Here is a 27,888-nt window from a genome sequence, read left to right as displayed (position 1 = left end):
TCTTTATTAATTTTTATTAGGTTTTTGGTTGTATAATACAACGATTATCAAGCTCAATAATCGAAGAGTCCAAAGTGCCCTGAGTACAAAATGCTATACATTGGTGTTTATACCAGAGGATCAATGTTTTGTTCATCTTCTAGTTTCTTAAGATTGAGATGGTTATCATGTGTGGAGAATAGATTAAGATTTTTGCCGACACTTCCTTGTGTCGCAAGCCTCTGACGATTTATTTTTACGACCTGCACCCTTTTTTTTGTTGATTGTTGTGGGGTTCAACAGGTAGGGATCCATCTCCAACCCAATGTCATTGAGTGTCTGAATCTTATTGAGTAATCATGGTAAAAAAGAGGGTGAATATTAAAACAAAGATGTCTTTGGGCTCGAGAAGTCATTCGTGTTCTTGGTTTGTGGCCAAGCTGCTGGATGTGGATGATAAAGTTAGCCAAATCAGTTTCACTAATGCATGTGCCTGAAGAAGGAGAAACTTACTGTAAATAATAGATACTTAAGATCTGAGAAGATTAAATGAAATGAGGAGTTGCTCATTGGAGGAAGACTTCGATGATTACTGAACGAAGGGTCTGAGTTATGTATAATTTATGTGATTCCAATTAAAAGTATCGGGTGTCTACGATTGAAGCTTTTTTGTGGGATCAAAAATTTGTGCCCACCAACATATGTTGAGAGTTTTAGGATGATTTCCTCTTAAGTTAAGAATTTTTAGAAAAGCATAGATTAGGTTTATATAACAACATACAAATATTTCACCCCTCATTTCATGAAGACTTTATGATCGGGTTTTACGTTTCTGATAGGTACGAGCCGCCTATAGTATTATCGCTCCTGATTGATGAAAGAGAAAATTCAATAAAGATCAATTTCTTAGATAAACACTAACAATGCTTGGCATAATAAAACAACAGTTTCATATATGGATTTGGAAAGTTATCACTTTACACTTGAAGAAAATAGTGGAGGGAATGTGACAGAAATCGATAAGATACATAATAACTCATCTTCCAAAGTTATTGCAGATGCCTATCGCAACTTAGTTAGAGGAGCTAGTCAACCCAACATAATCAATGATCCCTTATCAACAATCATGGGTGCTTTGTCTAAAGAGAACCTTATAGACCCAAGATAGATGCTGTCTAAGATGATAAATTTAGTTGACCTTAGCTCATGAAAAAGTTGTATCTTATCACGAGCAATATATGATTCATAACTCAAGAGAATTTTAACCATTGAGAAATTACGGACTGCTGACAGACAAAATTTTAACAAATGTTAATTTGGCGATGAAACCACCCAATCAAGGATCTCGGCCATAAATCTTATCTATGGTGTTATTGAGCAAAACAATTACCCATTTAAGAATGTCTTCATATCTTTAAACTAGCGAGAATCGTTTGAAAAATAATTCCAACAATACGCTGCAATAAGACATCAACTCTCTTTATGAGCCCCTAAAGGAATTTATTCTCAAATTTTATCACCTTAAAACAATTATAAGAGGATAGATTTTTTGCTTGTAAGTTTATGGGTGCAGACTTTATTTGAAAATTCTTAAATTTTGTATTTTTAATTTTCAATATTGTTCAATTCTGAACTTGGTTCAAAATGAATCAACATTGGGATTTAGGTTGTAATTTAAAATGCATATCGGACCTTTAGCGAGAATTCTAAAAATTCATTCTATGATTGAACCTTATCACTCTGCTCACTTGTTAAACAGAGGACTAGGTTCTATAAGAGCCGAACTTTATGCAGTACATCATGTAAAGAGGTAACTTAGAGAGCTAAATTTTTTTGTCTTCGTAGTGATGCCTAATGTATATGTGTATGTATTATGTATGTATGTATAGTCACTCTTGAACTTGCTATGTAGTCATTCATTCTAGGGTTTCAAGTATCATCAAACTTTAGTCTTATGAAGAGGATCGAACTGCAATTAGAAATTCGCAGCGTCCTATGGCATGGCATTTGCCGAGAACATCATAAATTAGAATAAGTTTGATTTTTGTATACTTAGCGAAAGTTTGCATATTTTTAAAAAATGGTTATTCATTTTTTTTCCAAGAAAGTTGCACAATTTTCAATGTGGTTTATTCAAATATCTTCTTATTTTTAGTCCGCGCGCATCCTCATACTTTCATATTTAGTCATTTAAATACATTTGTTGGAGCATATGTTTTAGAAGTTTTGCAAATATCTTTATAAATAATTGCACGACTTTTTAAGGTGAAGAATCTTATTCAACTTATTCTTAACACTTGGGATGCAGTAATCCCAAACTTTGGGCTTAAAAAATTTAGCATGTTAGTTAGAGAATATATGAGTGTTTTGGATTTAAAAAAGAGATGTGGCATTAAAACTATAGAGCTGATTATGCACTTTTCAAAGCAGCGAGAGATTTGTTTATTTTATTTTTTAAACCATCATAACATTCTCGAACATACACTTTAATAGAGTTTGGGAGTTGTTTGGTAAGTAGACAGTGGGTGGTATGGATTTAAAAAAGAGTTGTAATTTTGACAATGGTTTGAAAAGCTTTATCAGATACTTAGATTGCCCATTTCAAAAATGGAATATTTAGTTAACTTCTTTTTTTATCTACCAATTTCTAAAAATTTTAAATGAAAATTTAGCATGTTAAAATTTTTGAATTTTTTAAAGAAGGGTTTGGCAATATTACATAGTAGTAAACTCATGGAGTGGTTTACACTTCTTTGAAATAGAAAGTTTTAATTTATTGTTCTTTAGGCACGGCTAGCATTCTCAAACTTTATTATCTGAACATTTTAGCATGGTTTGTCAAGAGGCAAATACGGCAATTTATATTCTTTTAAATAGCATGCACGTTTTTTGGTGGCGCTTGCACTAATACAGATTCATGCTTTTTTTATTGCAATTTTAAAAATATGCTTGGAGCACTTTTTGAAATATATTTATGTGCTTTTGGCTCATTTTATGCGATGCATTTTATGTTTATGGTGCATTTCAATGTGGCTTAAGCCTTTATTAGTCACACACAATAACACTTAAACACTTTCGAATCATTTGCTAGCATATTTGCAATGTTTTTTAATATACATTGCACTTTTTAGTGCACCTACATACGATGAACTGTACTTTTTTAGTACATCTGCAGGCGTATTCACACATTTTCAATATGCTTGAAATTTTGTGTGTTTGTTAAAGTGGTGGTGCACATTAGGAGCAACTACACCTTTGGAAAAGTAGCTTCGTACTTCTTTGAAGCGACTGCATGCGCTTCTTTGAATATGAACCTTATATCTATTATGTTTTTTTTTTTTTTTTTTAAAACTGTTTTATGCTTCTGAGTATAAAAAAAATCAAGAGATGCTTATTTCAACTAATTAACGCATCCATCCTTTATAAATACAAAATACTGTGATCTTTTCAAGGCATGTTCGATTTGCAAGAAATTATATAAGTCTTCTTATGCGCCATCATCATCTTCAAAGGTTAAATAAATGTCTCATTTCTTTCATCGCATTGTCTCCTATTTCATAATCAATCTCATAACCTTACTTAATCATTTTCAGTAGCAACAAAGTAAAGCCTAGATGAAGACTCTCTTTGGCCTTTGCTTTCGATCGTCGAATATTGTAATTTTTGTTATAACACCATAAATTTTGAAACAAACTTGTGTCAATCTTTCTTGAGAAACATTAGTATCACGCTGCAACCTACGCTCCATAACTCGCTCCCATAATTTTAAAGTATGACACATTAACTTAATTCTTCTATAATTCACACAATCTTGTGCATCACCTTTATTCTTAAAAATAGGAATTAACAAACTCATTCTCCACTCATATGACATCTTTTTAGTCTTTAAAATAGTATTAAAAAGCTTAGTAAGCCAAGAAATTCATTCATCTCCTAAGCATTTCCACACATTTATTGGAATATCATCAAGTCCAACAGTTTTTCCATCCTTCATTTTCACAATCTTGTGCATCACCTTTATTCTTAAAAATAGGAATTAACAAACTCATTCTCCACTCATATGACATCTTTTTAGTCTTTAAAATAGTATTAAAAAGCTTAGTAAGCCAAGAAATTCATTCATCTCCTAAGCATTTCCACACATTTATTGGAATATCATCAAGTCCAACAGTTTTTCCATCCTTCATTTTCTTTGAAGCCTCTCTAACTTCGATTTTACTAATACGCCGATAAAAACATAAATCTTTATTTTCATTTTGGGTGCTAAGGTCACTAAAGTCAATTGTATTTTCACATTCTTCATTAAAAAGTTTAGCAAAATTTCTCATCCACTTTTGTTAAATATCATCTTCTAAGAAAAATATTTTGATCTTCATCCTTAATATACTTCACTTGAACTAAATCCTTACTACTCATATCTCTTTGTTTGGCTAACTTATACATATATCTTTCTCCCTCCTTAGTATTTAATCTATTATAAATCATTAAAAGGTAAGATCTTTGCATCACATATTGCTTTATTAAATTCCTTCTATGCCTCTTTATATCTTTCCCAATTATTAGAATTTTTATATTTAAACTAAATTTTATAATAAATCTTCTTATTTTTTATCTTTTCTTGTACATTTGGATTCCACCATTAATTATTTAAACTATTAGGAACTTTTTCCTTTGATACTTCAAGCACATCTTTTGTAATATTCTTAATATCACAAGCCACTTTTTCTCACATAACATTAGCATCCTCATGCACAAGACAAATAATAATAATAATAATAACTTGCATCAACTGTTTATAGTGGAAATAGGATTCATCAGCATCATTAATCCTAGGTAGGCTTCTTCAGGAATCATCCTCCACTAATTCCAATTGGGTGGGGCATAAGGTGTTGTGCAATTCTACAACTTATAACCATCTTACTGATGATCTACATTTTCTTCTTCCTAATCTTGTCACTATAAATTTTTATATACCAACATTATTGATTATATGAATGCAAAATATATCTACCACACCAACTGGAAAGTGAAACAAGTTTAAACAGCGTATGCTAGAAATTTCTTCAGTAAACACTAAGTTGCATTAGGACCTAAGTACTGCATGGGACAGGCCAAATAAAGGCCTGAGTAAATTGTAGAATTTTTTATGCCATTGCACAAGCCAGCTCTCACCAGATGTCAGAGAAAGCACTACTGCCTCAATGCAAACTAGAATTGAATTGAAAGCATGAGGAACGTCGCCCATATTAACTTAAGCTTTTAGTAGGATGTTAGCCATGGAAAGCCGCCTTTTCTAAAGTAAATCAAATCTTTTGCAATTCTCAAGAAATGGGGACTTAAGAGTGCGTACAGGAAGAAATCTTGTGAACAAAATTTATATTTACAAATTTAACTAGACCAAGAACTTGTGCCAACATGGTTTTGATGAAGTCCGTGGACCAAAAAAAAATCAAGAGCTTATAGCAAAAATTTGGAAACATGCAAGATCCTTCTGGTAGTGTAGTAGTCTAAGCACAGAAAAAACTCAAAGTATTATCTATCACCAAATTCTGATTTAACTGAAGAAGGCAATGACGACTAAGTATTACATATGACTGACATTTAGATTTTCCCATCTCATGTTTCCTTAACAATAAAAAGTGAAAAAGGTTTCTGCAATCATACTATTATTCTTTTAGAACAACATTGATATCAATTAGCATCATTACTATGGAATAAAATCGAGTAAATGAAAAAAAGTCCCTGCATTTTTTAAGTTTTCACTTTAGAGCAAGATCTCAATGCTTCGAGTGGCACCCTTGTTGTTTTGGTCTAGCTTGCTTCTAATCAATATTTTCTCTATTTCTCTTGCCCAAAATCATGCATTCTCACTCCTTTTGTGCCTGGACCTTCCCTTGGCATCCAGCCAATCCTATAGATGTCACCGCTCCTAGGGCTTCTCCCTCTATGGGATCTCATTGCCTTTGAGGGGATGAAAAGATTAAAAAAACTATGCTCAATTTCTATTATTTCCCCACACATCAAGGGCTTACATCTACTCTTCACAAGCTTCAACCCTCAGTTCAGGCAAACCTAATTTCATTTTATCTGATCAGGAGATCTCAATTGGTTTTACATTTTCCCTCTCCCTAACTGGCAATTTTTCGAGGGTTCATCCTGGAATGGAGATTATTCGCAAATTCACGGTCACCCTGCAATTTGCTAGAGACTATAGTTGGGTCATATTGATATTTGTCACTTTCTACTCAAGCTATCCCAGGAATCTGATTATTCAAGACTTCTATCAGAGAAAGCAATGTGTTGATAGGTTCCCGATGTGTATGCTCAAAAAGACATCTAATTTTGATTGCTCTTTGGAACCTCATATCACCTAATTTGGGTTATTTTTTGACATTTATGAGTTCATTTTTCAATCAAACCATTTTAACCTCCTTTGATTCATTTTTTGGCAAAACATTTCAAGTAGATGCTACTAGTGTTAAGCTTTCGAAGCCAATAATGGATGTTTCTTCTTCTCTTGAGAAAGAAATTAGGATTGGCTCTACATCTAATGAATATTGGTAGGTCTGAGTTACAGGCATTTTCCCTTTTCTTGAAAAATATTTGGCCAATTCTCGAAATGTTTTAGGGCAAACCCAAAACTCTGGAAACCAAGTAATCATGGCGGTAGGGATCTTTCATCTGGTAATATTCAATCTTCCCATGCAATGATGGAAGTTTCATCTACATCTTATCTAATGTGTGCTCAAAACTTGAAATTAACTTTGGATCCTGCCTTTGTATCAGTGCCTTCTAGGGTTGCTAGCCAATCCCCACAATTACTCATATGGTTAGTGATCCAGTTCCTGCTAGCTACTTGCTTCTGATGATCTTAATGTGGAGATAAAAGTGATCTAGACTCTCATATGTTACATCTATTGTTAGAATTTCCAACACAAAGAAGCTTATGGACAACAAGTTCCAAGATCTATATGCTTGGAGAGGAAGAAATACCAAGTATACTATCACAAGTTCCACGTTAAATAGTTTTAATGTGGCCTTGACGTTTCTCTTCTATCTGCCTTTTTGATGTATTATATTTTTAGATATTTTCATTTAGCAATGCTTTTTATTGATTCATGTTAAACTATTCTCATTGAATTATAATAAATTTTGTTTTAGTTAAAAAAATCTCGTTTCAATTAATTAAAATATAAATGTTCTCATGAGGCATATAAAATAAATAATATAATATATGAAAAGTATAATAATATCAAAATTTAAAAGAAATTGCTCTATGTTTCTGCACCTCCAACCTTCTGAGTAAACAGTCTAATAGCTCTTTCTAAAATAAATCTATGTGCAAATGAGAAAACAAGTCATAGCAATGTGATCAAGTTGACATGCTTAGCAACCAAGGCTACAACATTAGATAAATGCCTCTAAATAAAGTAATCAAGCGTAAATTGTGCTCCTGATCACATAAAAACTATGTTTTAAAATAAATATATCACACAATGGCCATGTCTTCAAACTTCTTAACCATTGCGTGCATTTCATATAGCAATATACCTTAAGAAAGGTCGTTGATAAAAGTAGCCTCCTGCACATGTTTTACACCCCTTGATCTATGGGATTCACCTTGGATAGGAGAACTTGTTATTCCTAACAAAGCACTCGTGTTAAGCTAAAGACCTATCTTAATGCAAGAATCCCATACTCACCTAAATTATTCTGATTATTTAGATCATAACTCACAAATTGAACCTGAAAATCTTAATGGAATTTACCACCATTCCTCCATTTACAGTGACCACAAAGTAGCACATCTTTGCCAACAAAAATAAAAATTTATTTGTGAAATCAATATTAGAATAAAGGTTCACAACATCCTTGAGAGTTATTTCTCATAGGGAGGGTTAATTATGCCCATAAGAAACCCAAAAACAATAATATAAAGTTCTCAAAGAGGGCAAAATCTAAAGGAATTGCATTATCTATTATCTAACCGACACAAAAAATACACATTTTCTCAAGATTCAATCAAAACCCAACAACATGCAATAGTTTTGCCATCATGCCAAAACATTCCTACTACACTCCATGTAAAAATATCATTTGGTGTCGACCTAGAAAGACTAGATTTAAGAAAATTTTAGTCATTTGTAAATGATATGCATGATTTGTATGCGAGGATTTAATGATAGCTTGATGTTAGTAAATAAATCATGAATATGTAACAAAGTTTTCATGAAAGGTGTGGGAGTTTAGACAAAGTTGTATGGTGGTCATCACATATATCTAAAAAAGTCTTTAAAAAAAAACCCATGAGAAGCTCAATATAAAAATAACTATAATGAATACATTGTAGGGGTTTTTACAGCCATACCACTTTATAATACCTATTTTACATATTTAACACCTAAAACATAAATATTTCATATACACCACCCTAATACAAATCTAACCTCAAATATACCACTCCGTTACTTATCTAGTTCACGACGTTATCACCCGAAATCTCTCTTTCCCGCTCTTGCTCTGTTAGGTGTTTTCTCTCTCGCGGTCGATCACGCTTCGTCGTCGGTGTTCCCTCTCTCAGCTCTGCGTGCTCTCTCTCCCGTGGACGACCAACTCCTTGCGTCTTTCTCACAGTTGCTATTAGCTCGTATAGATATTAGCTGCTTGTTTTTCCATGGGAGAAGCAGTCCTAAGAAATGGTTTGTCAAACATGGTAATATAATCTGCCTGTGCGGCTGTGACTCTTTTTTACAGTTGCTTGAAAGTGCCAGTCCAACTTACCTAACTGCTAATCGTAATTGAGTCCGTCTAAATCGTCCGTGTTTCCTGTTGTTGGAGGGTGAACAAAAAGAGGCAAACCCTGTTGTCGGTAAATGAAACAGTTCGCTCATACCTTCTGTAAATAATCCTAAAAGATTTAGCCATACATTTACTTTGTTGCTTCATCCATTTTGGTTGCTTCCAGAAAATGAAAAAATGCATTTTGCTTCATCCATTTTGCTTGCTTCCAGAAAATGAAAAAATACATTTCACGCCAAATGATTTGCTTGCTTCATCCATTGATCCATTTAAAGCAGGTTTTTTAAGAACAGAAAAAGCCATGACGACAACGAACAGAAAAAGAATGAATGCGGCAAGGAACAAAACGTACGAGCAGATGGAAAGGCGATGCAATCCGACGTCACGAGAGAAACTCCTTCCGCAAACGCACCCTAGATCACTTCGAACTACGGAGCACGCCGGAGCAGATGCAACGGAGCACGGGAAGGGAAGAGCTCACGATTTGGGGTGATAACGTCGTGACCTAGAGAAGCAACGGAGTGGTATATTTGAGGTTAGATTTGTGTTAAGAGTGGTGTATACGAAATATTTATGTTTTAGGTGTTAAATATGTAAAATAGGTATTATAAAGTGGTATGGTTGTAAAAACCCCTACATTGTAATGCATAATAGATCTCCTAATAAATGTGTCATAAGTCTAGTAGTCATTGGAGCTAATTATACTTTATGCCTCGAGGATTCAAATAATACAATGATCTTAATTCCACTTCTATTGGTTTCATTTTGTTTTATGATAGCAGCCTACTTTCACTCAAGTCTTCTTCAGCAGTATGAGTATGAGCAGCAACATCAAGATTTTCAAGACTAGCAATTATTCTTCACTTATGATCATTTCCTATCCATCACATCATATGTAATTAGAAAAATATTCTATTTAAATTTAAATTGAATCAAATAAAATATTGTGCACTCTACAAGAGTTTATCTCATATTGAGTGGGAAGTTTAATGTTTGTATTCATGAGTCTTCTTATTTCTTGTTCCGTAGATTAAGATATTTTTAAGCTCAATGTTCTTCAAGAAAAAAAAACTCCATTATTCAACGATGTGAAATCCTTCATATTTTCAAGTATTGATGCCTAAGGGAGCTTGTGGAGATGTGCACCCACTAATTTGATTCTTCTCTTATCTTTTTATTTAAGCATCTACTCTTTTCCTTCTTTATGTGCTCTTTCTTTATTAATTTTTATTAGTTTGGTTGTATAATACAACGATTATCAAAGCTCCAATAATCAAGAATCCAAAAGTGCCTGTAGGTATCAACAATGTAATACATTGGTGTTTATACCAGAGGATCATGTTTTGTCATCTTCCTAGTTCTTAAATTGATGGTTATCATGTGTGGAGAATAGATTAGATTTTGGCCACACTCCTTGTGTCACCAAGCTCTGACGATTTATTTTTACCACCCACCCCCTTTTTTTTGTTGATTGTTGTGGGGTTCTAACAGGTAGGGATCCATCTCCAACACCAATGTCATTGAGTGTCTGAATCTTTGAGTAATTCATGGTAAAAAAGAGGTGAATATTAAAACAAAGATGTCTTTGGGCCTCGAGAAGATCATTGTGTTCTTGTTTGTGGCACAAGCTGCTGATGTGGATGATAAAGTTAGCCAAATCAGTTTCACTAAGCATGTGGCTGAAGAAGGAGAAACTTATGTAAATAATGATACTTAAGATCCTGAGAAGATTAAATGAAATGAGGAGTTGCTCATTGAGGAAGACTTCGATGATACTAACGAAGGGCTCTCGAGTTAGTATATCTTATGTGATTCCAATAAAAGTATGGTGCTAAACATTGAAGCTTTTTGTGGGATCAAAAAATTTGTGCCCCCCAACATATGTTGAGAGTTTTAGGATGTTCCTCTTAAGTTAGATTTTTAGAAAGCATAGATTAGGTTTAATATAAAACAACATACAAATATTTCACCCTCATTTCATGATGACTTTATGATCGGGTTTTACGTTTCCTATAGGTACGAGCCCCTATAGTTACTTATCGCTCCTGATGATGAAAGAGAAAATTCAATAAAGATCAATTCTTAGATAAACACTAAATGCTTGGCATATAACAACAACAGTTTAATATATGATTTGAAAGTTATCACTTTACACTTGAAGAAAATAGTGGAGGGAATGATGACAAAATCGATTAAGATCATATAACTCCATCTTCCCAAGTTATTGCAGATGCTAATCAACTTAGTTAGAGGAGCTAGTCAACCCAACATAATCAAATGATCCTTATCAACAATCATGGGTGCTTTGTCTAAGAGAACCTTATAGACCCAAGATAGATGCTTGTCTAAGATGATAAATTTAAGTTGACCTTAGCTAATAAAAGATTGTATCTTATCAAGAGCAATATATGATTCATAACTCAAGAATTTTAACCATTGAGAAAATTACGGACTCTGACCCAGACCACAATTTTAACAAATGTTAATTTGCGATGAAACCACCCAATCAAAGGATCTCGGCCATAAATGCTTATCTATGGTGTTATTGAGCAAAAAAATTACCCGTTTAAGAATGTCTCATATCTTTACTAGCAAGATCGTTTGAAAATAATTCCAACAATACGCTCAATAAGACATCAACTCTTTATGAGCTAAGATTATTCTCAAAATTATCACCCTTAACAAACAATTATAGAGGATAGATTTTTTGCTTTAAGTTTATGGGTGGCAGACTTTATTTGAAAATTTTGAATTTTGTATTTTTATTTTCATATTTTCAATCTGAACTTGGCTTCAAAATGATCAACATTGGGATTTAGGTGCAATTTAAAAAATGCAATCCGAGACCTTTATCGAGACTTCTAAAAATTCAATTCTATGATTTGAACCTTATCAACTCTGCTCACTTGTTAACAGAGGACTAGGTTCATAGAGCAACTTTATGAGACATCATGTAGAAGAGGTAACTTAGAGAGACTAAATTTTTTTGTCTTCGTAGTGATGGCCTAATGTATATGTGTATGTATGTATGTATGTATGTATGTATAGTCACTTTGAACTTGCTATGTAGTCATTCGTTATAGGGTTCAAGTATCATCAACTTTAGTCCTTATGAAGAGGATCGAACTTGCAATTAGAAATTCGCAACCGTACCCTATAGGCAAGGCAATTTGCCGAGAAACATCATATAGAAATAAGTTTGATTTTTGTACTTAAGGGAAAGTTTGCATATTTTTAAAATGGTTATTCATTTTTTTCAAAGAAAGTTGCACAATTTTCAATGTGGTTTAATTCAAATATCTTCTTAATTTTAGTCTGCGCAGCATCCTCATACTTTCATATTTAGTCATTTAATACATTTGTTGAAGCATATGTTTTTAGAAGTTTGCAATATCTTTATAGAATAATTGCACGACTTTTAAGGTGAGAGAATCTTAATTCAACTTATTCTTAACACTTGCAGTATTCCCAAACTTTGGGCTTAAAAATTTAGCATGTTAGTTAGAGAATATATGAGTGTTTTGGATTTAAAAAGAGATGTGCAAATTATAAAATAATAGAGTGATTATGCACTTTTCAAAGCAGGAGAGATTTGATTTATTTTATTTTTAAACCATATAACATTCTCGAACATCACTTTAAGAGTTTGGAGTGTTTGGTAAGAGCACATGCGGGTAGGTATGGATTTAAAAAAGAGTTTGTAATTTTGAAAATGATTGCAAGCTTTATAGACTTATTGCACAATTTCAAAAATGAGAATTTTAGTTTAACTTCTTTTTTATCTACCAACTTTCTAAAAATTTATAAATGAAAATTTAGCATGTTAAAATTTTGAATTTTTTAAAAGGGGTTTGCAAATATTACAATAGTAGTAAACTTCATGGAGTGGTTACACTTCTTTGAAATAGAAAGTTTTAATTTATTGTTCTTAGCACGCGTAGCATTCTCAAACTTTATTATTGAACATTTAGCATGTTTGTCAGAGCAACATACGGCAATTTGATATTTCTTTTAAATAGCATGCACGTTTTTTGGTGCGCTTGCACAATACAATTCCATGCTTTTTTTATGCATTTTAACAATATGCTTGGACACTTTTGATATATTTATGTGCTTTTGGCTCATTTATATGATGCATTTATGTTTATGGTGCATTTCAATGTGCTTAAGCACTTTTTAGTACACCAACACAATACACTTAAACACTTTCGAATCATTTGCATAGCATATTTGCATGTTTTTTAATATACATGTGCACTTTTTAGTGCACCTACACGATGAACTTGTACTTTTTAGTACATCTGCAAGGCGTATTCACACAATTTTCAATATGCTTGATTTGTGTGTTTTTAAAGTGGTGGTGCACATCTAGGAGCAACTACACACTTTGGAAGTAGCTTCGTACTTCTTGAAGCGACTGCACGCTTCTTGATATGAACCTTATATATTATGTTTTTTTTTTTTGTTTTTAAAATGGTTTTATGCTTCCTAGAGTATAAAAAAATCAAAGAGATGCTTAATTTCAACTAATTAACGCATCAATCCTTTAAAATACAAAATACTGTGACTATTTTTCAAGCATGTCGATTTTGCAAGAAATTAATATAAGTCTTCTTATGAGCCATCATCATCTTCAAAGGTAAAAAATGTCTCATTTCTTTCATCAGCATTGTCTCCTATTTCATAATCATCTTCATCACCCTTATCTTAATCATTTTCAGTAGCAACAAAGTAAAGCCTAGATGAAGACTCCTCTTTGCCTTTGCTTCGATCTCGAATATTGTAATTTTTGTTATAACACCAATAAATTTTGAAACAATACTTGTGTCAAATCTTTCTTGCCAATAACCAATTCATTCTCTTCATCCGACTCATCCATTATGCCAGTTAGCCACTCATTTGTATCATCTATGACATTCAAAGAAATAGGGTCGATAACGTCACGATGATTGCATCTGAGAAAAGAGAGAGGCAAACAAAGAGGAGAAAGAAGAAGAAGAAGAGAAAGAAGTTGAAGATAAAGATGAAGCGAGAGAGAGAAAGAAGGGAGATGATAAGTTGAGAGGGAGAATGAGGAGGACGTAGAGGAAAGGCATGCCCTGGATGAGGCTAGCATCGATAGTTGGTCAGCAGTAGTGGGTCTAGGACTGCCTCGGGTAGTGGCCGAAAAGCTCGGCTAGGGAGGTGGCCAGCCTAGGAGCTGTTGTGGTCAAGTCGATGGGTTGAGCAGCAGGAGAGAGCCTAGATGAGGATAGTCGAGCGTGCAAGCAGGCTGCAGGCTTTGCGTGTGAGGGAGGTTTTGACTGGGCGTTGAGGCCAAGCTAGGTAGTGATTAGAGAGTGTGGAGGCTAGGGTAAGTTCGGGTGTGCATCGGTATGTGTCGATAGAAAAATGAGGGAGTAAATAGTTGTGGAATTACGCGAGGGAATGAGTAAGGGAGAAAATGAGGGAATGAGTTGGGGATTAGGAATATTAGTTATTTTTATTTTTTTTATTAATTAGAAAAATCAGGAAAAAAAAGGATAGAGGTATCCTTTCATCTGCAACCAAAGGACAAGGTTGGAGTCCTAGAGATTCCAATTTTTGAAATATTTGATTTTTTATTACTTTTTAATTATTTAAATATTTAATTTTAGAAATAAAAAATAAATTAATAGATAAATAGCTATTTTAAGGCTCTGAAACTTTGCTCGTAGAAATTTCATCGCTTGTGCGTTGTCTAGTTTCGCATACATGAGTGGATTTTTTTGCTCGTACAGGTACCCGAATAATATGAGTGACCTTTTTTAATAATTTGGGCACTCCAAACATGATGGACTAGTCTATTTTGCAAATATAAACTATTCAAACAACTTTCGCAATATCATGCTCATAACTTGTCATTTTTACCACAATCACTCGAGTCGATCATGAGAAGTCCTCCTAGGGTAATTTCAACATTCTAAATACATGGCACAGTTTGTTTGACGATTGAAGATCATTTGAACATTTTCACGCAACGTTGCGCTCATAGTTCGTCATTTTCTCCATTTACATGAGCTGCACATGAAGGGCACCTCTTAGGTGATTTTGTCATTTTGAACACGCCAGTGAGGTTGATTTTGCAAATGGACATCTTCTCAAGTGATTTCACGCAACTTTAGGGAACATCAAACCCACCTAGCATGATGTCGCATTGGTCGACCATCATACTTGTCTGATGTCCTCATATTTCCATTGAATACATATTAAGCATCAGCACCTAGACCACAATCGAATAGATATAAATACCTTACCCTCCACAAGGAGGGTAAAGGTAACATATTATATATATGGTATCTAATAATAGAATTAAATAATTAAACAATAGATATTTTTTAAACACCTATACATATACATTATCTCAAAAAATAAAAAATAAAAATTTACAACAATAATATCTAATAATGCTTAATAATGAATATCTGGCATCCATAAGTTTTAGAAGATCATCATATTTTTTATTTGAGAAGAAATACTCAAGTAGGCGACCCCACGTAGTGGGATAAAGGCTTGATGTTGTTGTTGTCGTCTAAATTATAATTGTTTTTATGTTATAAATTTGTCATAGAATATATGCAAACAATATGTAAAATAAATTAAATAAACTTATAAAATACTTCTTTAATTTCATGTGCATCAAATACATATTGTTTGTGTATTAAAAATTAATAAGAACATAAAAAAAAAAATTAATAAGAACATGATTACATGAGAAATTAACTTAAACCAAATAAAAAAGTATGAGAAATTTTTTATATCTTCAAATCTCACATGTATTAAGAGCTTCTGTCTGAATTTAAAAATATTTATTTTAGCCTATAATCAAAATGAAATTAAATACATATTATATATGGGAAAGATTAAAGGTAACATAGTTAGAAAATAAAAAGACTAAAAATAAAAAATGAGCTTGCGCCCGAAAAAAATTCAAGTATAAAAACTTGAGTAAACTATGAGAAAATTGAATAACTCACCTCTGTGAAATCCTGGTTTGAGATACTATCAATTGTTGACGTCTCTTTCTTGTTCAAATTTAGTATCTCCAGCACGATATCTGTTGTCTTCTTACCAACCTTATATGGTTTTGAGCTTTCCTGAGTTCCTGCACACAAATAATTGCCTCTCCATAACTAAACAGTACCTACCACAGCACTAGTCAGAAAGACAGGCAGAAGTTTACCAACAATTTGCACGAGCCTATACAAGTCTTGCCTTTGACCAGCATTCGATATCCTAATTCTCACAAAGGACCCAACAACTTTATCATTAAATGTCTCAACATCATCTAGCAAGTCCTCCAGCAAGCTTCGGCGCAGGAAAATAAGGGTTATGTTATGAACGTCAACTGCTGCATAATCATCAACATTCATCTGCGGTTCTATCTCTTCAGTTCTTTTACGGCTTTTCCGTCTCTTATCAGTAACTACTCTTGCAAATGTATCATCTTCTTCAACATCATCAGTTAGTTTATTATCAGTATCTGAAGTTTCCACTTGATTACCATCTTCAACTACTTGTGGTGCCTCCTTTGAAAGAAAATGTGATTCTAGTAGCTTCAGCATTTCAAAATGACCTACTCTTTCTTTCCCAAAGAGATTTCGAAGTCTCAAATCACAAATAATTTGACTTTTCCGGCGAGGATCTCTAAGGTTATATTTCTTTATATAGTCAAGAAGCAGTGCCTGAACATCAAATTGAGATATAAAAGATTGATCTCCATTCCTCATGTGTGCCACAAGCTCTAAGAGCTCCATTGAAGCCCAAACAGTTTCCTGAAGCATTACTGTTCCTCCACCATCAACTTCTTTTGCAGGATTTTTTTCAACAGCAACCGCCAGCGAACGACTTCTGACTTTCTTCTTTGATGAAATGTTGCTCTTATGATCTGATGAACTTTCTGAAGTAGAACCCTGATCTTCATTAACGTCATATAATTCATCAGATGAATCCTCATCAGGAACAACTGAATATGGGTGTCTGGCATTATTCAGTTCTTCAGGTGTCAATGACAATTTTCCTTTCCGATCCAACCAATAAGCTTTAAACAAATAGGTGAAACTATCCGTATCGTCAAATTCTAAGCCATCCTGTACAAAACCAATAAAGCTAACAGAGAAACCCCACGCAAAAATATAGATTTTTAAACAATCCATTCCAATGCATACAGATTAGCAACATTTTAGCTCAATAAACAAAAAAAAATCACTTCAATAGCTATGATGGTGTTCAAGTAATTCGATAAATTTAAGATTTCCTAAGACAAGCTTGTATAACAAGTAGCTTCATAAAATAAGTATCTGATACGTTTAGGAAGACCGAAACAAAATAAATTAATCAATAAAAGTTTGCAAAACGCACGAAACACATAAAGATGGCATTAATTTCCACGGGAGCTATTACAAGATGATCTTCTTTAGTCAAAACAACTGAATTGGCATTTATCATTAAGTAATTAGTAAAATTTAAAACTATTGTTCTCAGCCCAAGCTTAGTCCAAATAATGTTGGGTTGATGGTCAATTATTTTATTTTATCAAAACCCTTAATTTTAAACCTAACTCGATACTTCCTATTGCTGTGCCATTTCATAAAGCAATAAGCAATGATCTAAGCCTAATTTTGATCACAAATGTGCAAGGGTTGTGATGCAGGACAACCAGAAGAAGATGAGAAAGGATAGAAAATGGATAGAATAAAAAAAAAGAGGCATTGACTTTCCGCGGCGTGATGCCAACTCTCCTCAAACTTTACAGTTCACTTAATATCAAGCTTCCAATCAATGACAATAGAATTTTTTTCATCATCAATCATCCATTCTCAGGAATAAAAATGAAGGATGGAGACCAAATGACATAAAATAAGTCATGATAAAATAAGAAAAAGGTACATATCAAGGATTATATATAATCATAACAGAACTGAACTTAAGAGAATGCGCCACAATCAGCATCAGTTACCCGGGGCTGCAAGGAACTCCACTAGCAGGCAATTCACCTATTATGGATCATTGAATAATGGACGTACCTCAAACGAACTAGAGGATGACAAGCATAAAGAGCATCAACGATCTCACGTGAAAGAAATAAATATAAGGACTAATACAAGGGCTACCCATTCCACTTACAAAAACAAAAACAACAAAAAATATTGGAGGTACTAAACTTTGTTAGGTAATAAATAGCCAAAATAGAACTAATAATCATGTCAATAGGCAAATCAAGTTCATAGCTTCTAGTATTCAAATGACTTGATAAGGCATTAAGGCTTTAATAAGTAGTTTCTAATAAATAGGTTGGGAGAAAAAATCATGCAATATAAATATCAACTAAAATTTGAATTCATTTATAATAACACAAAGCACTATTAGCAACGCATGCTGCAGCCATAAAATCATCACTATGCATAGAATTTAGTTTTCAAAAGTCAGCAAATAACACATGATGCATGTTGGAGAAATTTCTTAATGCTTTCTAGGTGATAAACTATGATAACTATAATAATTGGGGAAGTTGAGGAAAGGTTAAAATTTATGTATTCCATAATGACAGCTAGATGAATTTTATACAAGAAAATTTGTCATATTATGTAGCTATACGACCATTATAAAGATTTATAGGACAAAAAATTACAAATATTGAATATCATAAATTTGTAATTAGATTGGCCATAAAATTTTTCCAAATGTGCGGAAAAAAAGAGAATAGGTAGCTGAGTTGAGTGAAATAAAAATGTAAGTTGGATGAATATGTGATAAAACTATAAAAGATATCCCCACTAAAAAGAAATTAAATCCAAATGATTTTTATTGAACTAATTATTGATAAGGAAATTATTGAATCATGGACTCGGGACTATTTGAGGCAACTGCAGCATTTTATAAAGGTAATAGAGATGTTGTAGGGAAAATAATTTTTTTTAAAACAAATGTGGATATTATTATTTTTTTCTTTTTGAAAATGTCAGACAACAACTTTCTTATAGCTACTACATTCTAGTAAATATTGTTGTAAGAAATAGCTTCTCACCATATTAAGCATGCCTCAAAAAAGGATGCACATAAGCAAAACTTTAAGTCCAACAAGATATTTATTAAGATTAAGTGTTCAGAGAGAAGTTGGGTTGCTATGTTTTACAAAAATATATCAAGTTATGGGAGAACTAATTAATAATGATATATATAACAAATGAACATTGAAAAATATCATAATTATAGAGCAAACTTAAACACAGCATTAAAGCAATGCTTAGGTAGCATACTTTGTGGCATGGGTCATATGTTTGACTCATAGAAACAAACTCCAGGGATTGCAGGGTAAGACTCCATAAATCAACCCCAATCCAAATATGTATTAGTGAACTCAGCAATAGTACATAACCCTTCTAAAAATAATTATCAATCATATCATGGCAGTTAATAGAGAGTCTTATGGATTGAAAATTGAAAATAATCACTGTTGGAGATTTTGTTGTCCTCAAATAGATTGCATACTTTATGATTGAGTACGGCATAAGAATGATGATATATTACTCCGAAGAATAAAACTATCATTTCCTTATGAACTCAATGATAAAATTTACAAATTAACAGAGATTCTCTCATTCAATGTTTGGTTGAATAGGGTTTATTTTATTCTGCGATATAGACGTCCCATAGGGGCAAGCCCCTATGATTAATTATATCTCAAGCTTCGGTGCTTGAGAAGACTTTTGATTAAACTAGTGGTTTTCTTGTTTTTGAAAGTCATTTAGATGATGGCTAAATTTTGATTTTTGAGAATCCATGAGTGTCTTGTTTAAAGGGTTTTGGCCTTTAGAAATTTCAATGAAGATAAGGGATCAACTTGAGATTAGATTTATTGGAATGAGGGCCAAAGGAAAGAAGTTTAGGAGTACTTGATTTTGAAGGAAACTCAGAGGTACTCAAACTATCCTATGTTGGGCTTTACATTTTAGAAATCTAATTTTTGTTTAAGTTGACATTTTCATTAGAAGGTTGGGGCTTACATTTCAACAACATATGTTAGAGGAATTGTCCGGAAGATGAGGACTTGTATGGTGATTGGAATCAACCATTGCCTCAAATCCTAAAACTAAGGTGAGGACTACCAAGAGGTAGTACCTCCAACCTAAGTCTAACAGAATACAAAAGGACTTACAGACTATACCTTACATGAGGCATAGCTAACCCGACCCCTGGATTTATTGCACTACCTAGAAAAGGGCTACCAACTAGACCCACATAATCGCTTATAAAACCTTGTTTTCTGCCTCAATGCATATGAAGAGTAGGAGATTTTTTTGTTTAAGAAAGAGGACATATAACTTGGCTTTGAGGCCAAGATGCCAAATTATGATGGGTATGCAGAATGTTGACTCAAAAATGCAGACTTTTTTGTTATCTAGTCCCTAGGATGCACGGACACGGACACGGCGACACGGACACGACACGACACGGACACGGGACATGACATTTTTTAAAAATATAGGACACGGGTGCGGCGTGGACACGGCATAATAATTTTAAATATAATATATATAAATTAAGGTAATATTATATTAAAAATGGCAAGCAATATTAAATCAAAGTCATGATAACTTGTTTAGCTCATAACATAAAGATGTTTAGTACAAAATGTCTAGTACAACCACAAAAATATAACCAAAAAACCATTTAATACAACATGAAAGTTCAACTACTCAATAGAGGGAATGATAGAATTAGATGCAGATGTTGGTCTTTGGCCTTCAATATCATCATCATTGAATATCATTGCTTCCAACTCTGGTTCATCTAAAGAAAGATTTGCAACCTCCAATAATCCCATTTCATCAAGGCACTCGAACCCATCTCCAGCAACATCCCACATCTTGTTATCACCTGTCATATAAAGAAGGGTTTTCCTTGATAGAAGACGAAGATTTGTATGCACATAAACTAAATTTTCAGCTCGTTGTGGAGTTATTTTATTCCTTTTCATTGATTGAATAAATGAGTATGTGCTCCCATTTCTCTCACAACATGAAGAGGATGATACTTGACCAAAAAGTTTTATTGCTATTGTTTGAAGAAGAGGTGTCGACGCTCCATGAATTAACCACCACATTTTTGGATCCATCCTCCATCTATCAAACGTGTCGGACACGTTTCCGTGCCGTGTCGGACTCGTGTCCGTGTCCGACATGTGTCCGACATTGCATTGCCTCTTAAAACGGAGTGTCGGTGCATCATAGTCTAGTCCTTAAGTGATGGTTTTCTATATGTGACACATTCTTAGCTATACATGATTGTTTTGAGTTTGAAAATTTTGGCTACTTGAAATAGAGCCATGCAATTTTTCTTTTGTTAGAAAATCATGAAGCCTAATTTCATTTTTTAGATTGTTACATTTTAATGGGTAGAAAATTTATTTTATCCTAATAGCCTATTGTATTCACATGTCCAATCCACCCCCAAGCAAAATAAGAAAAAAAAAACCTAAGAAAAACATGCATTTCTATTGCGCAATCAGGTAAATAGATCAAACATGCTTGAATGTAAAAATTAAACAAACTGAACATAAATTATAAAGTCCGAGTTATTACAACCAGATTTGACAACTTAGTTGTCAGTCATTATACAACCAGTCAAATTTATTAAATACTCTACTTGTTGCGGAAAGGGGGTCTTCAAGCCTTTGACTTCTAAATGGACATCGAGCTTCACCTTCAGCAGGTACATCATTCTATTCCACTCCCTTCTTTTAATCCAAACCCCCACTAGTCTAATACAATTCTTACTTCTATCAAATACATATGAAAATTGTAAAAGACTCAAAATTGTAAAACAGAATTAGAAAGCAATTGATGTAATATCTCACATCCAAAATTTACCTAGCACTTAAAGTGCTAAGCACCTGCTTCTACCCTATTGGCCATATCGCTAGGGGGGTTTTAAGCGGCACCTGTCATGCAAGAATTTTATTATTTATGATTTATAGCGCCCCCTTTGGACATGTCCACCTACAAGAAAAGCATGTATATTTCTACACTAACCACTTAAGGGCAAGTGCCCACAACACAGACAATCTAATAGGTAATCACACCACAGCATCAAACACATGCACTAAAAAGAAAAATCTTAATCCAAACATGCCTAAGGGGTTGTCCATCTAAGTGTGTGAGGTTTTTGTGTTATGTCACACTAAGGGTATATCACTTAGAATATGGATATAAGAAAAGGGTGTCCAATATATAACTTTTAAGCTAAGTGTTAGAAAGTCCTTAGCTTTTGGAGCTAAGGAAGGAGAAGATTTTTCTACAACTTAGGAGTTGGAGAGGGAAGATGAGTCACCTATTGATTTTGGCTCAATAGGTGAGGAGGATTTGTAACATTGAGGTTACAAATTGAGAGGAATTGACATAAAAATTTTATGTTCAATGATGAGTATTTAGTTTGTTAAATTTAGATAAAACAAACATGAGAAAATGATGTGTAGATTTGGGCTATACATCAAGGATTCTTTGAACCTTCGGGTATCCAAAGAGAGGAACTCATTCACCTAATTTGAGTTAGGAGAATGAAAGAGGGCTAGGACTTTGACTCATTTGCTTGACATGGAATTATTTGTTGAGTTTGGTTCAACAAATAAATTATTTTGGATTGAACTACTTGTTGATTTTGTTTTAACAAATAGGTGATTTTGTCATAGGTTTAATTCACTCAACATGGGTTGAATGAATGAGAATTTCATACAACTTTTAGGTTGTAAAAAGAGGAAAACTTCTCTATAATTTGATTTGTAGAAAAGAGAGGATAAAATGAAACTTGTGAGTTGCAAATTTATGGATGTTTCTTTGAGTATTGGATGTCCAAAGGAAGAAAGTAACCTACCCAACTTGTGTTGGATAAATAGTAGAAGGTGATATGCAGATTTGGACCATAAGCCACCTTGGATTCTCTTTGAACTTTTAGGTATCCAAAGAGCGAGAGGTTCACTCCTCTAACTTAGGTTGGAGGGGTGAAGGAAAGGGAGTGCAACTTAAGGGTTGCAAATCCATGAATACCCTCTGGACATTTTGATGCTCAAAAGAAGATTTCACTTGCCTAATATGTAACTAAGAAAATGAGAGGGAAGAGCTCAAGATTTAATCTCAAGCTCAAGTGCTTTACAACATGATGTATTTAGGATTTCGAGGAAATCCATGATACAAAACATGATGAGGATTAAATGTTCTCCTACAATTTTTGAGTTGTAGGAGAACGGAAAGAAAATGCAACTTGGAGGTTGCAAATTCGAGTTTCTTTGAGAATTTGACGTTCAAAAGAAGAGGCACACCTAATTTGGGTAAGAAGAATGAAAGGGGATTTGAATATTCTCCCACAACTTTGACTTGTAGGCAAAATAGAGGAAGATGCAATCTAGGTATTGCAAGTTAGAGATATTCCTGGAACATTTAGTGTTCAAAGAAAAGAATAATCGCTCACTTTATTTAGGCTAAATGAAAGGAGAGATTTTCTACAATTTTGATTATGGGAAGAAAGATAAAAACAAAATGCAACATACGAGTTACACATTCATAAATGTCCTTGAACATTTGGTGTTCAAAGGGGGATAATCATTCTCCTAAATTTGGGCTTAGCATAACGAGAGGGAGGTCCCTTGAACATTTGATGTTCAAGGAGAAAAGATCATTCACTTAGTTCGTGTTGAGTGAATGGAGATGTAACTTGAAAGTTACAAAATTTCATGAATATTCTTTGAATATTTGGTGTGTTGAAAGAAAATGTATCAACCCTCCCAATTTGAATTTAGGAGGACAAAATAAGGCTTAAATGTTCTCCTACAATTTTGGCTTGTAGTAAATGATAACTAGAATGCAACTTTGAGGTTGCTAATTGAAGACATTCTGTAGATATTTGGTATTCAAAGAGAGGTTACCATACACTTAATTTAGGCTAAATGAATGGAGAGAACCATGATTTAAATCTTATGTTTTTTGAAGAATTATTCATTAGTTTTATGCTCCAACAAATAAGGGAAGAGAATTAGGGTTTAGCCCTAAGGCTTTGTTTATGCCCTTTGAGGCCCCTCTAGAGGTCATTTGAAAACCTCTATATGGGCTTTGAAGGTCATGAGCAAAGAAAACATTTGTTGGGTTTATTGAGCTCCAACTATTCATGTATAGAAGAATTTAGAGACTTAAGAAAGCTTTAAACATTATGCATAAAGGAAATATTTGTTGGTTTAGTGCTCCAACAAACAAGGTGGAAGAGCTTGAAATTTGGTTTTAAGCCCAAATGATTTGCTTGAAGTCTTGAGAAATTCCAAGTAATCATGCATGAGAGGGATGATGATTGTTTGTTGACTTTGTCTCAACAAACAAATGGTTGGTGCTTAGAGTTTGTTTCTAAGCTCCAACGATCATGTAATGATGCTTATTTGGAACCTTTGGAGGTTCCAAATTATCATACATGAAAGAAGACAAATGTTTATTTGCTAATTTTGTGTTCCAACAAATAAAATGAAGAAACCTAGAATTTGGCTCTAAGTTTGAAGGATTCGCATAGTTATATATTTAGAGGCTTGAGGAGCCTCAAATCACCATGCATGAGAGGATATTTGTTGGTTTTATGTTCCAACAAAAGAGATAAAAGAACTTGAGAGTTGGTTTCAAGTTTCATCAAATTCATGGAATGATGTGTCTGGAGCTTTGAGGAAGCACCAAATGTCATTAATAAGAGGTACAACGTGTAGTTTTGGAACTACAAATTGAGAAGCAATCATCAAGTTTTATACTTAATGATGCAAGGTCATCTACCTATATAGGTTAGGCAAATGAGATAGGCTAGGATTAGAATCCTAAGCCTAAGAAGGATCTTCTTTCATTAATCTTGATGTCTCAAACGAATGAAAGAGAAAGCTTAGAATTTTGCTCTAAGCTCCAAAATCTTCATATATTGATATGTTGGAATTTTGGAGGATTCTAAATCATTATATATGAGAGAAGAGACACGTTCATTTGCTAATTTTGTGTTATTAGCAAGTGAAATGGAGACTTAGGATTTGTTCCTAAATTCTTAATGATTCATGTAATGGAACATTTGGAGCTTGGAGAGGCTCCAAAATGTCACACATGGAGATAGTGTTTGTTGGTTAGGTGCTCCAACAAACAAAGTAAGAGAGCTTGAACATTTGGTTTCAAGCTTAAATGATCCATGCAATACAATGATTGGAGCCTTTAGGGTACTCCCACTATTATGCATGGAGGACATGGGTGTGATGAAGTAAACTTCCTACCTTCCTACAAATGTTTTGAGCTCATTTGAAGAAGGGAAGGAATGATCCCCTAAAGCCTTAGAAGGGTTCTCAAATCAATTTTGTTATGATCAGGACATTTGGGTAGGAGATGTTGTTCATACAACTTTGAGTTTGGGAAGATAACTTGTGGCGTTATCTAATGAACCTAAAGACATAAGATAGAATCGTCATTGGAATCCTTTTCTAAGAATTAGTTTGCTAGAGTATAAGGAAGAACTAGGGATGAAAGCATTTTGATTTGTCATTTCAAAAGCTTAACCATGTGCCTAAGTTATGTGACGGTGTTCTTGACCCGTCAACTTGCAAATTGCACTAAGCATGTCTAACAAACTTCAACATGTGATGGGGTGTAATCTATAAGCTCCTTGAAGCTATAGAACACTCCATCTTTGCTTTGCAAGCATTCATGAGTTTGATGGATACATTTATGATTTTGCAAATCTTCATATAAGAATCATAGCCATTGACATAAAGCAAGCATTCATGTGAGGTTCTAATGAGCAATCTACCCATGCAAGCTATGTTTAATAATAAGAAATGAAAGCATGTGAAAAGGGAAATTTCTTGTTTTTCCTCCCTAAATTTAAAGAAACTCAATGATGTTTCCAATCAATCTATTGGTTGTGGGATTTGAAACATGAACCAATAATGCTCATAAAAGATCTCACAACTTCAAAAAAAATTGAAATGCATGTTTGAACATCTAATAAATTTAGAGGGGATTATAAATATCATGGCGGTGCAAACCTATTACATGCATGTGCTAGTTTTGTCATAACATACAAGTTTAGAGATATAATGATGCATGTCACGCTTAGAAAAGAGACTTTATACTTCAACACTTCATTAGACATCGAATTAAACCACCTCACATAGGGTTTGGTTGTAGGCGAGGGTACTAGATATGACATGAATGCATTGCATGCAAAAATAGGGACATTGAACACAAGTTCAATGACCCATCACCTTGTCGCCATCCTTTTAGCTCTGACATGAGAGCAAATCATGAGAAATCACCTGATTTCCATGATTCAAACAAGTGGACAGCGGTATATAGGAGATTTTCTTGGGTTGGAAAGAAAAAAAAGCAAGGGTTTCGATGGACCTAAAGCTTTGAATCGTCAACCACACAACAATTGGCTAGGGGGGCCTTAGGACGTTTCCTAAGTTTTTGAGATTTTACCTCACACGAGCTGTCCAAGCGCTCAAATCCAAGTTCCAAGTGATGTCCAAGCTGTCCCGGAGGAAGAAGACCACTGTCCTAGCCGCTCCGGACATTGTCGCCGCTGTCCAAGCTGCTCCGGGTGCCTCCTTTGATGTCCAAGACACTCCAAGTGCTGTCCAAGCTGCTCCAAAGACTTCCCTTGCTGTTTGGAAGCTCAAATAGCTCCCTCAACCGCAAGGAACTCGCCGGAATTGAAAGAGGAAGGGGTAGAAGCCGCTATCTTCGCTAATCCTTGAGAAAGGAAGTAAACGGAGGTCTTAACCTTTGCTTGGCTTCTTTATAATGAGAAAATACCTCAAACCCCCAACTCCACCTTCCCTTTTTCACCTGGAAGGGCCGCACGCTTGCAACTTTGGCTCGATGGAAAGGTGGCAATGCAAGGGGGCTCGGCTCCGCACAGTAGAGCCGCACTCAATGGGGTTGGTTCCTCCTGATGGAGTTGCATGCAAGGGAGCCGGTTCCACCTCCCCTTCTCTCGTTCTTTTTTTTGTTCGGGACGGGCAAGCATAGGGGAGCCGAATAGCTCCCCCCTTCTCTCTTTATTCTCTTTGAGGCGCATGCACAATAGGTTTCGGCTCCCCCCCTTCTCTCTTTATTCTCTTTGAGGCGCATGCACAATAGGGAGCCGCCCAAACCGCCCTATCCCACCTCCTTAATGCGTGAAATGAGGGAATTTCCACTCGAGTGGATTTCCTACATGATTTGACACAAAGTTTGGGCAAGATTTGAGATGAAATCTCGTCCCTAGGTTCCAAATTCTAATTTTAGGACTCAATCTAGCCCAAATTGACTGATTTGGGCTTAAATTGAGCTCGAATTGGACTTGAACCAGACCGATTTGAGTCAATTCGGTTCTGATTGGGTTCGATCAAGCCAATTTTATGAAATTAGGCTTGAATCAGCGCCGAATTACATTGAATTTGATTCGACGGGGCTCGACGGGGCTCGATTTGGATTGATTTGATTTTGATTTAATTTAATTTAATTTAATCGAGGTTTAATTTTGATCAATTTCGCCTCAACGACATTTGATCGAATTGATCGAGTGCAATCGAATGCAGTCAGACTCGAATCAGCTTGATCGGGGACCGGTTCCACATGAAAATATTTATCAACAATCACATCAATGTCAATGAATCAATTTCAATATCTGCTTAGGAGAGATTAATTATAAAGATAATTTTGTGTGTTAGAATAATTGATGAGAACAAAAGCATGTTAAAAGATTTTAAAATGGTTTTGATGACCTTAAGAAGGCATATACTTGAGTTCATGAGAACTGATTTGTCAACTATATTAAACTGTGCCTACGAGAAGGCATGTTGGAGTTCATGAGAATTAATTTGTCTACTCATTGGTAGCATTATAGAGTGGTCAAAAAGATTATGCAGAGTTGGACTACATCAAGGACCAACATTAAATATATATCAATTGTGTTGAGGGAGACGAGATGCATGTATAATACACTAAAGAATCCCTCTATTTATAATAGATGGATGAATATAATGTGCCTAGGTACAAATAAAATAAACCTACAGCACTTACTGTATATTGAACATCTTCATAT

General features: G+C 34.2%; 1 protein-coding gene across 1 annotated transcript in view; it reads right to left on the bottom strand.

Annotated features, from left to right (window-relative positions):
• Nucleotides 1-27,888, bottom strand: part of LOC110094955 (zinc finger CCCH domain-containing protein 19) — a 63,530-nt gene that overhangs the window by 13,814 nt on the left and 21,828 nt on the right. Inside the window, exons 4-5 of the mRNA XM_020820348.2 lie at nucleotides 15,980-16,886; nucleotides 15,774-15,901 (exon numbers count right to left, since the gene is read on the bottom strand). Of these exons, the coding sequence (XP_020676007.1) occupies nucleotides 15,774-15,901; nucleotides 15,980-16,886 (1,035 nt within the window). The remainder of the gene's footprint in view (nucleotides 1-15,773; nucleotides 15,902-15,979; nucleotides 16,887-27,888) is intronic.

The sequence above is a fragment of the Dendrobium catenatum genome, unplaced genomic scaffold (genome assembly GCF_001605985.2).
Source record: "Dendrobium catenatum unplaced genomic scaffold, ASM160598v2 fragScaff_scaffold_665, whole genome shotgun sequence".
Lineage (NCBI taxonomy): Eukaryota > Viridiplantae > Streptophyta > Magnoliopsida > Asparagales > Orchidaceae > Dendrobium > Dendrobium catenatum.
This window is presented reverse-complemented; position numbering and strand designations above follow the sequence as displayed.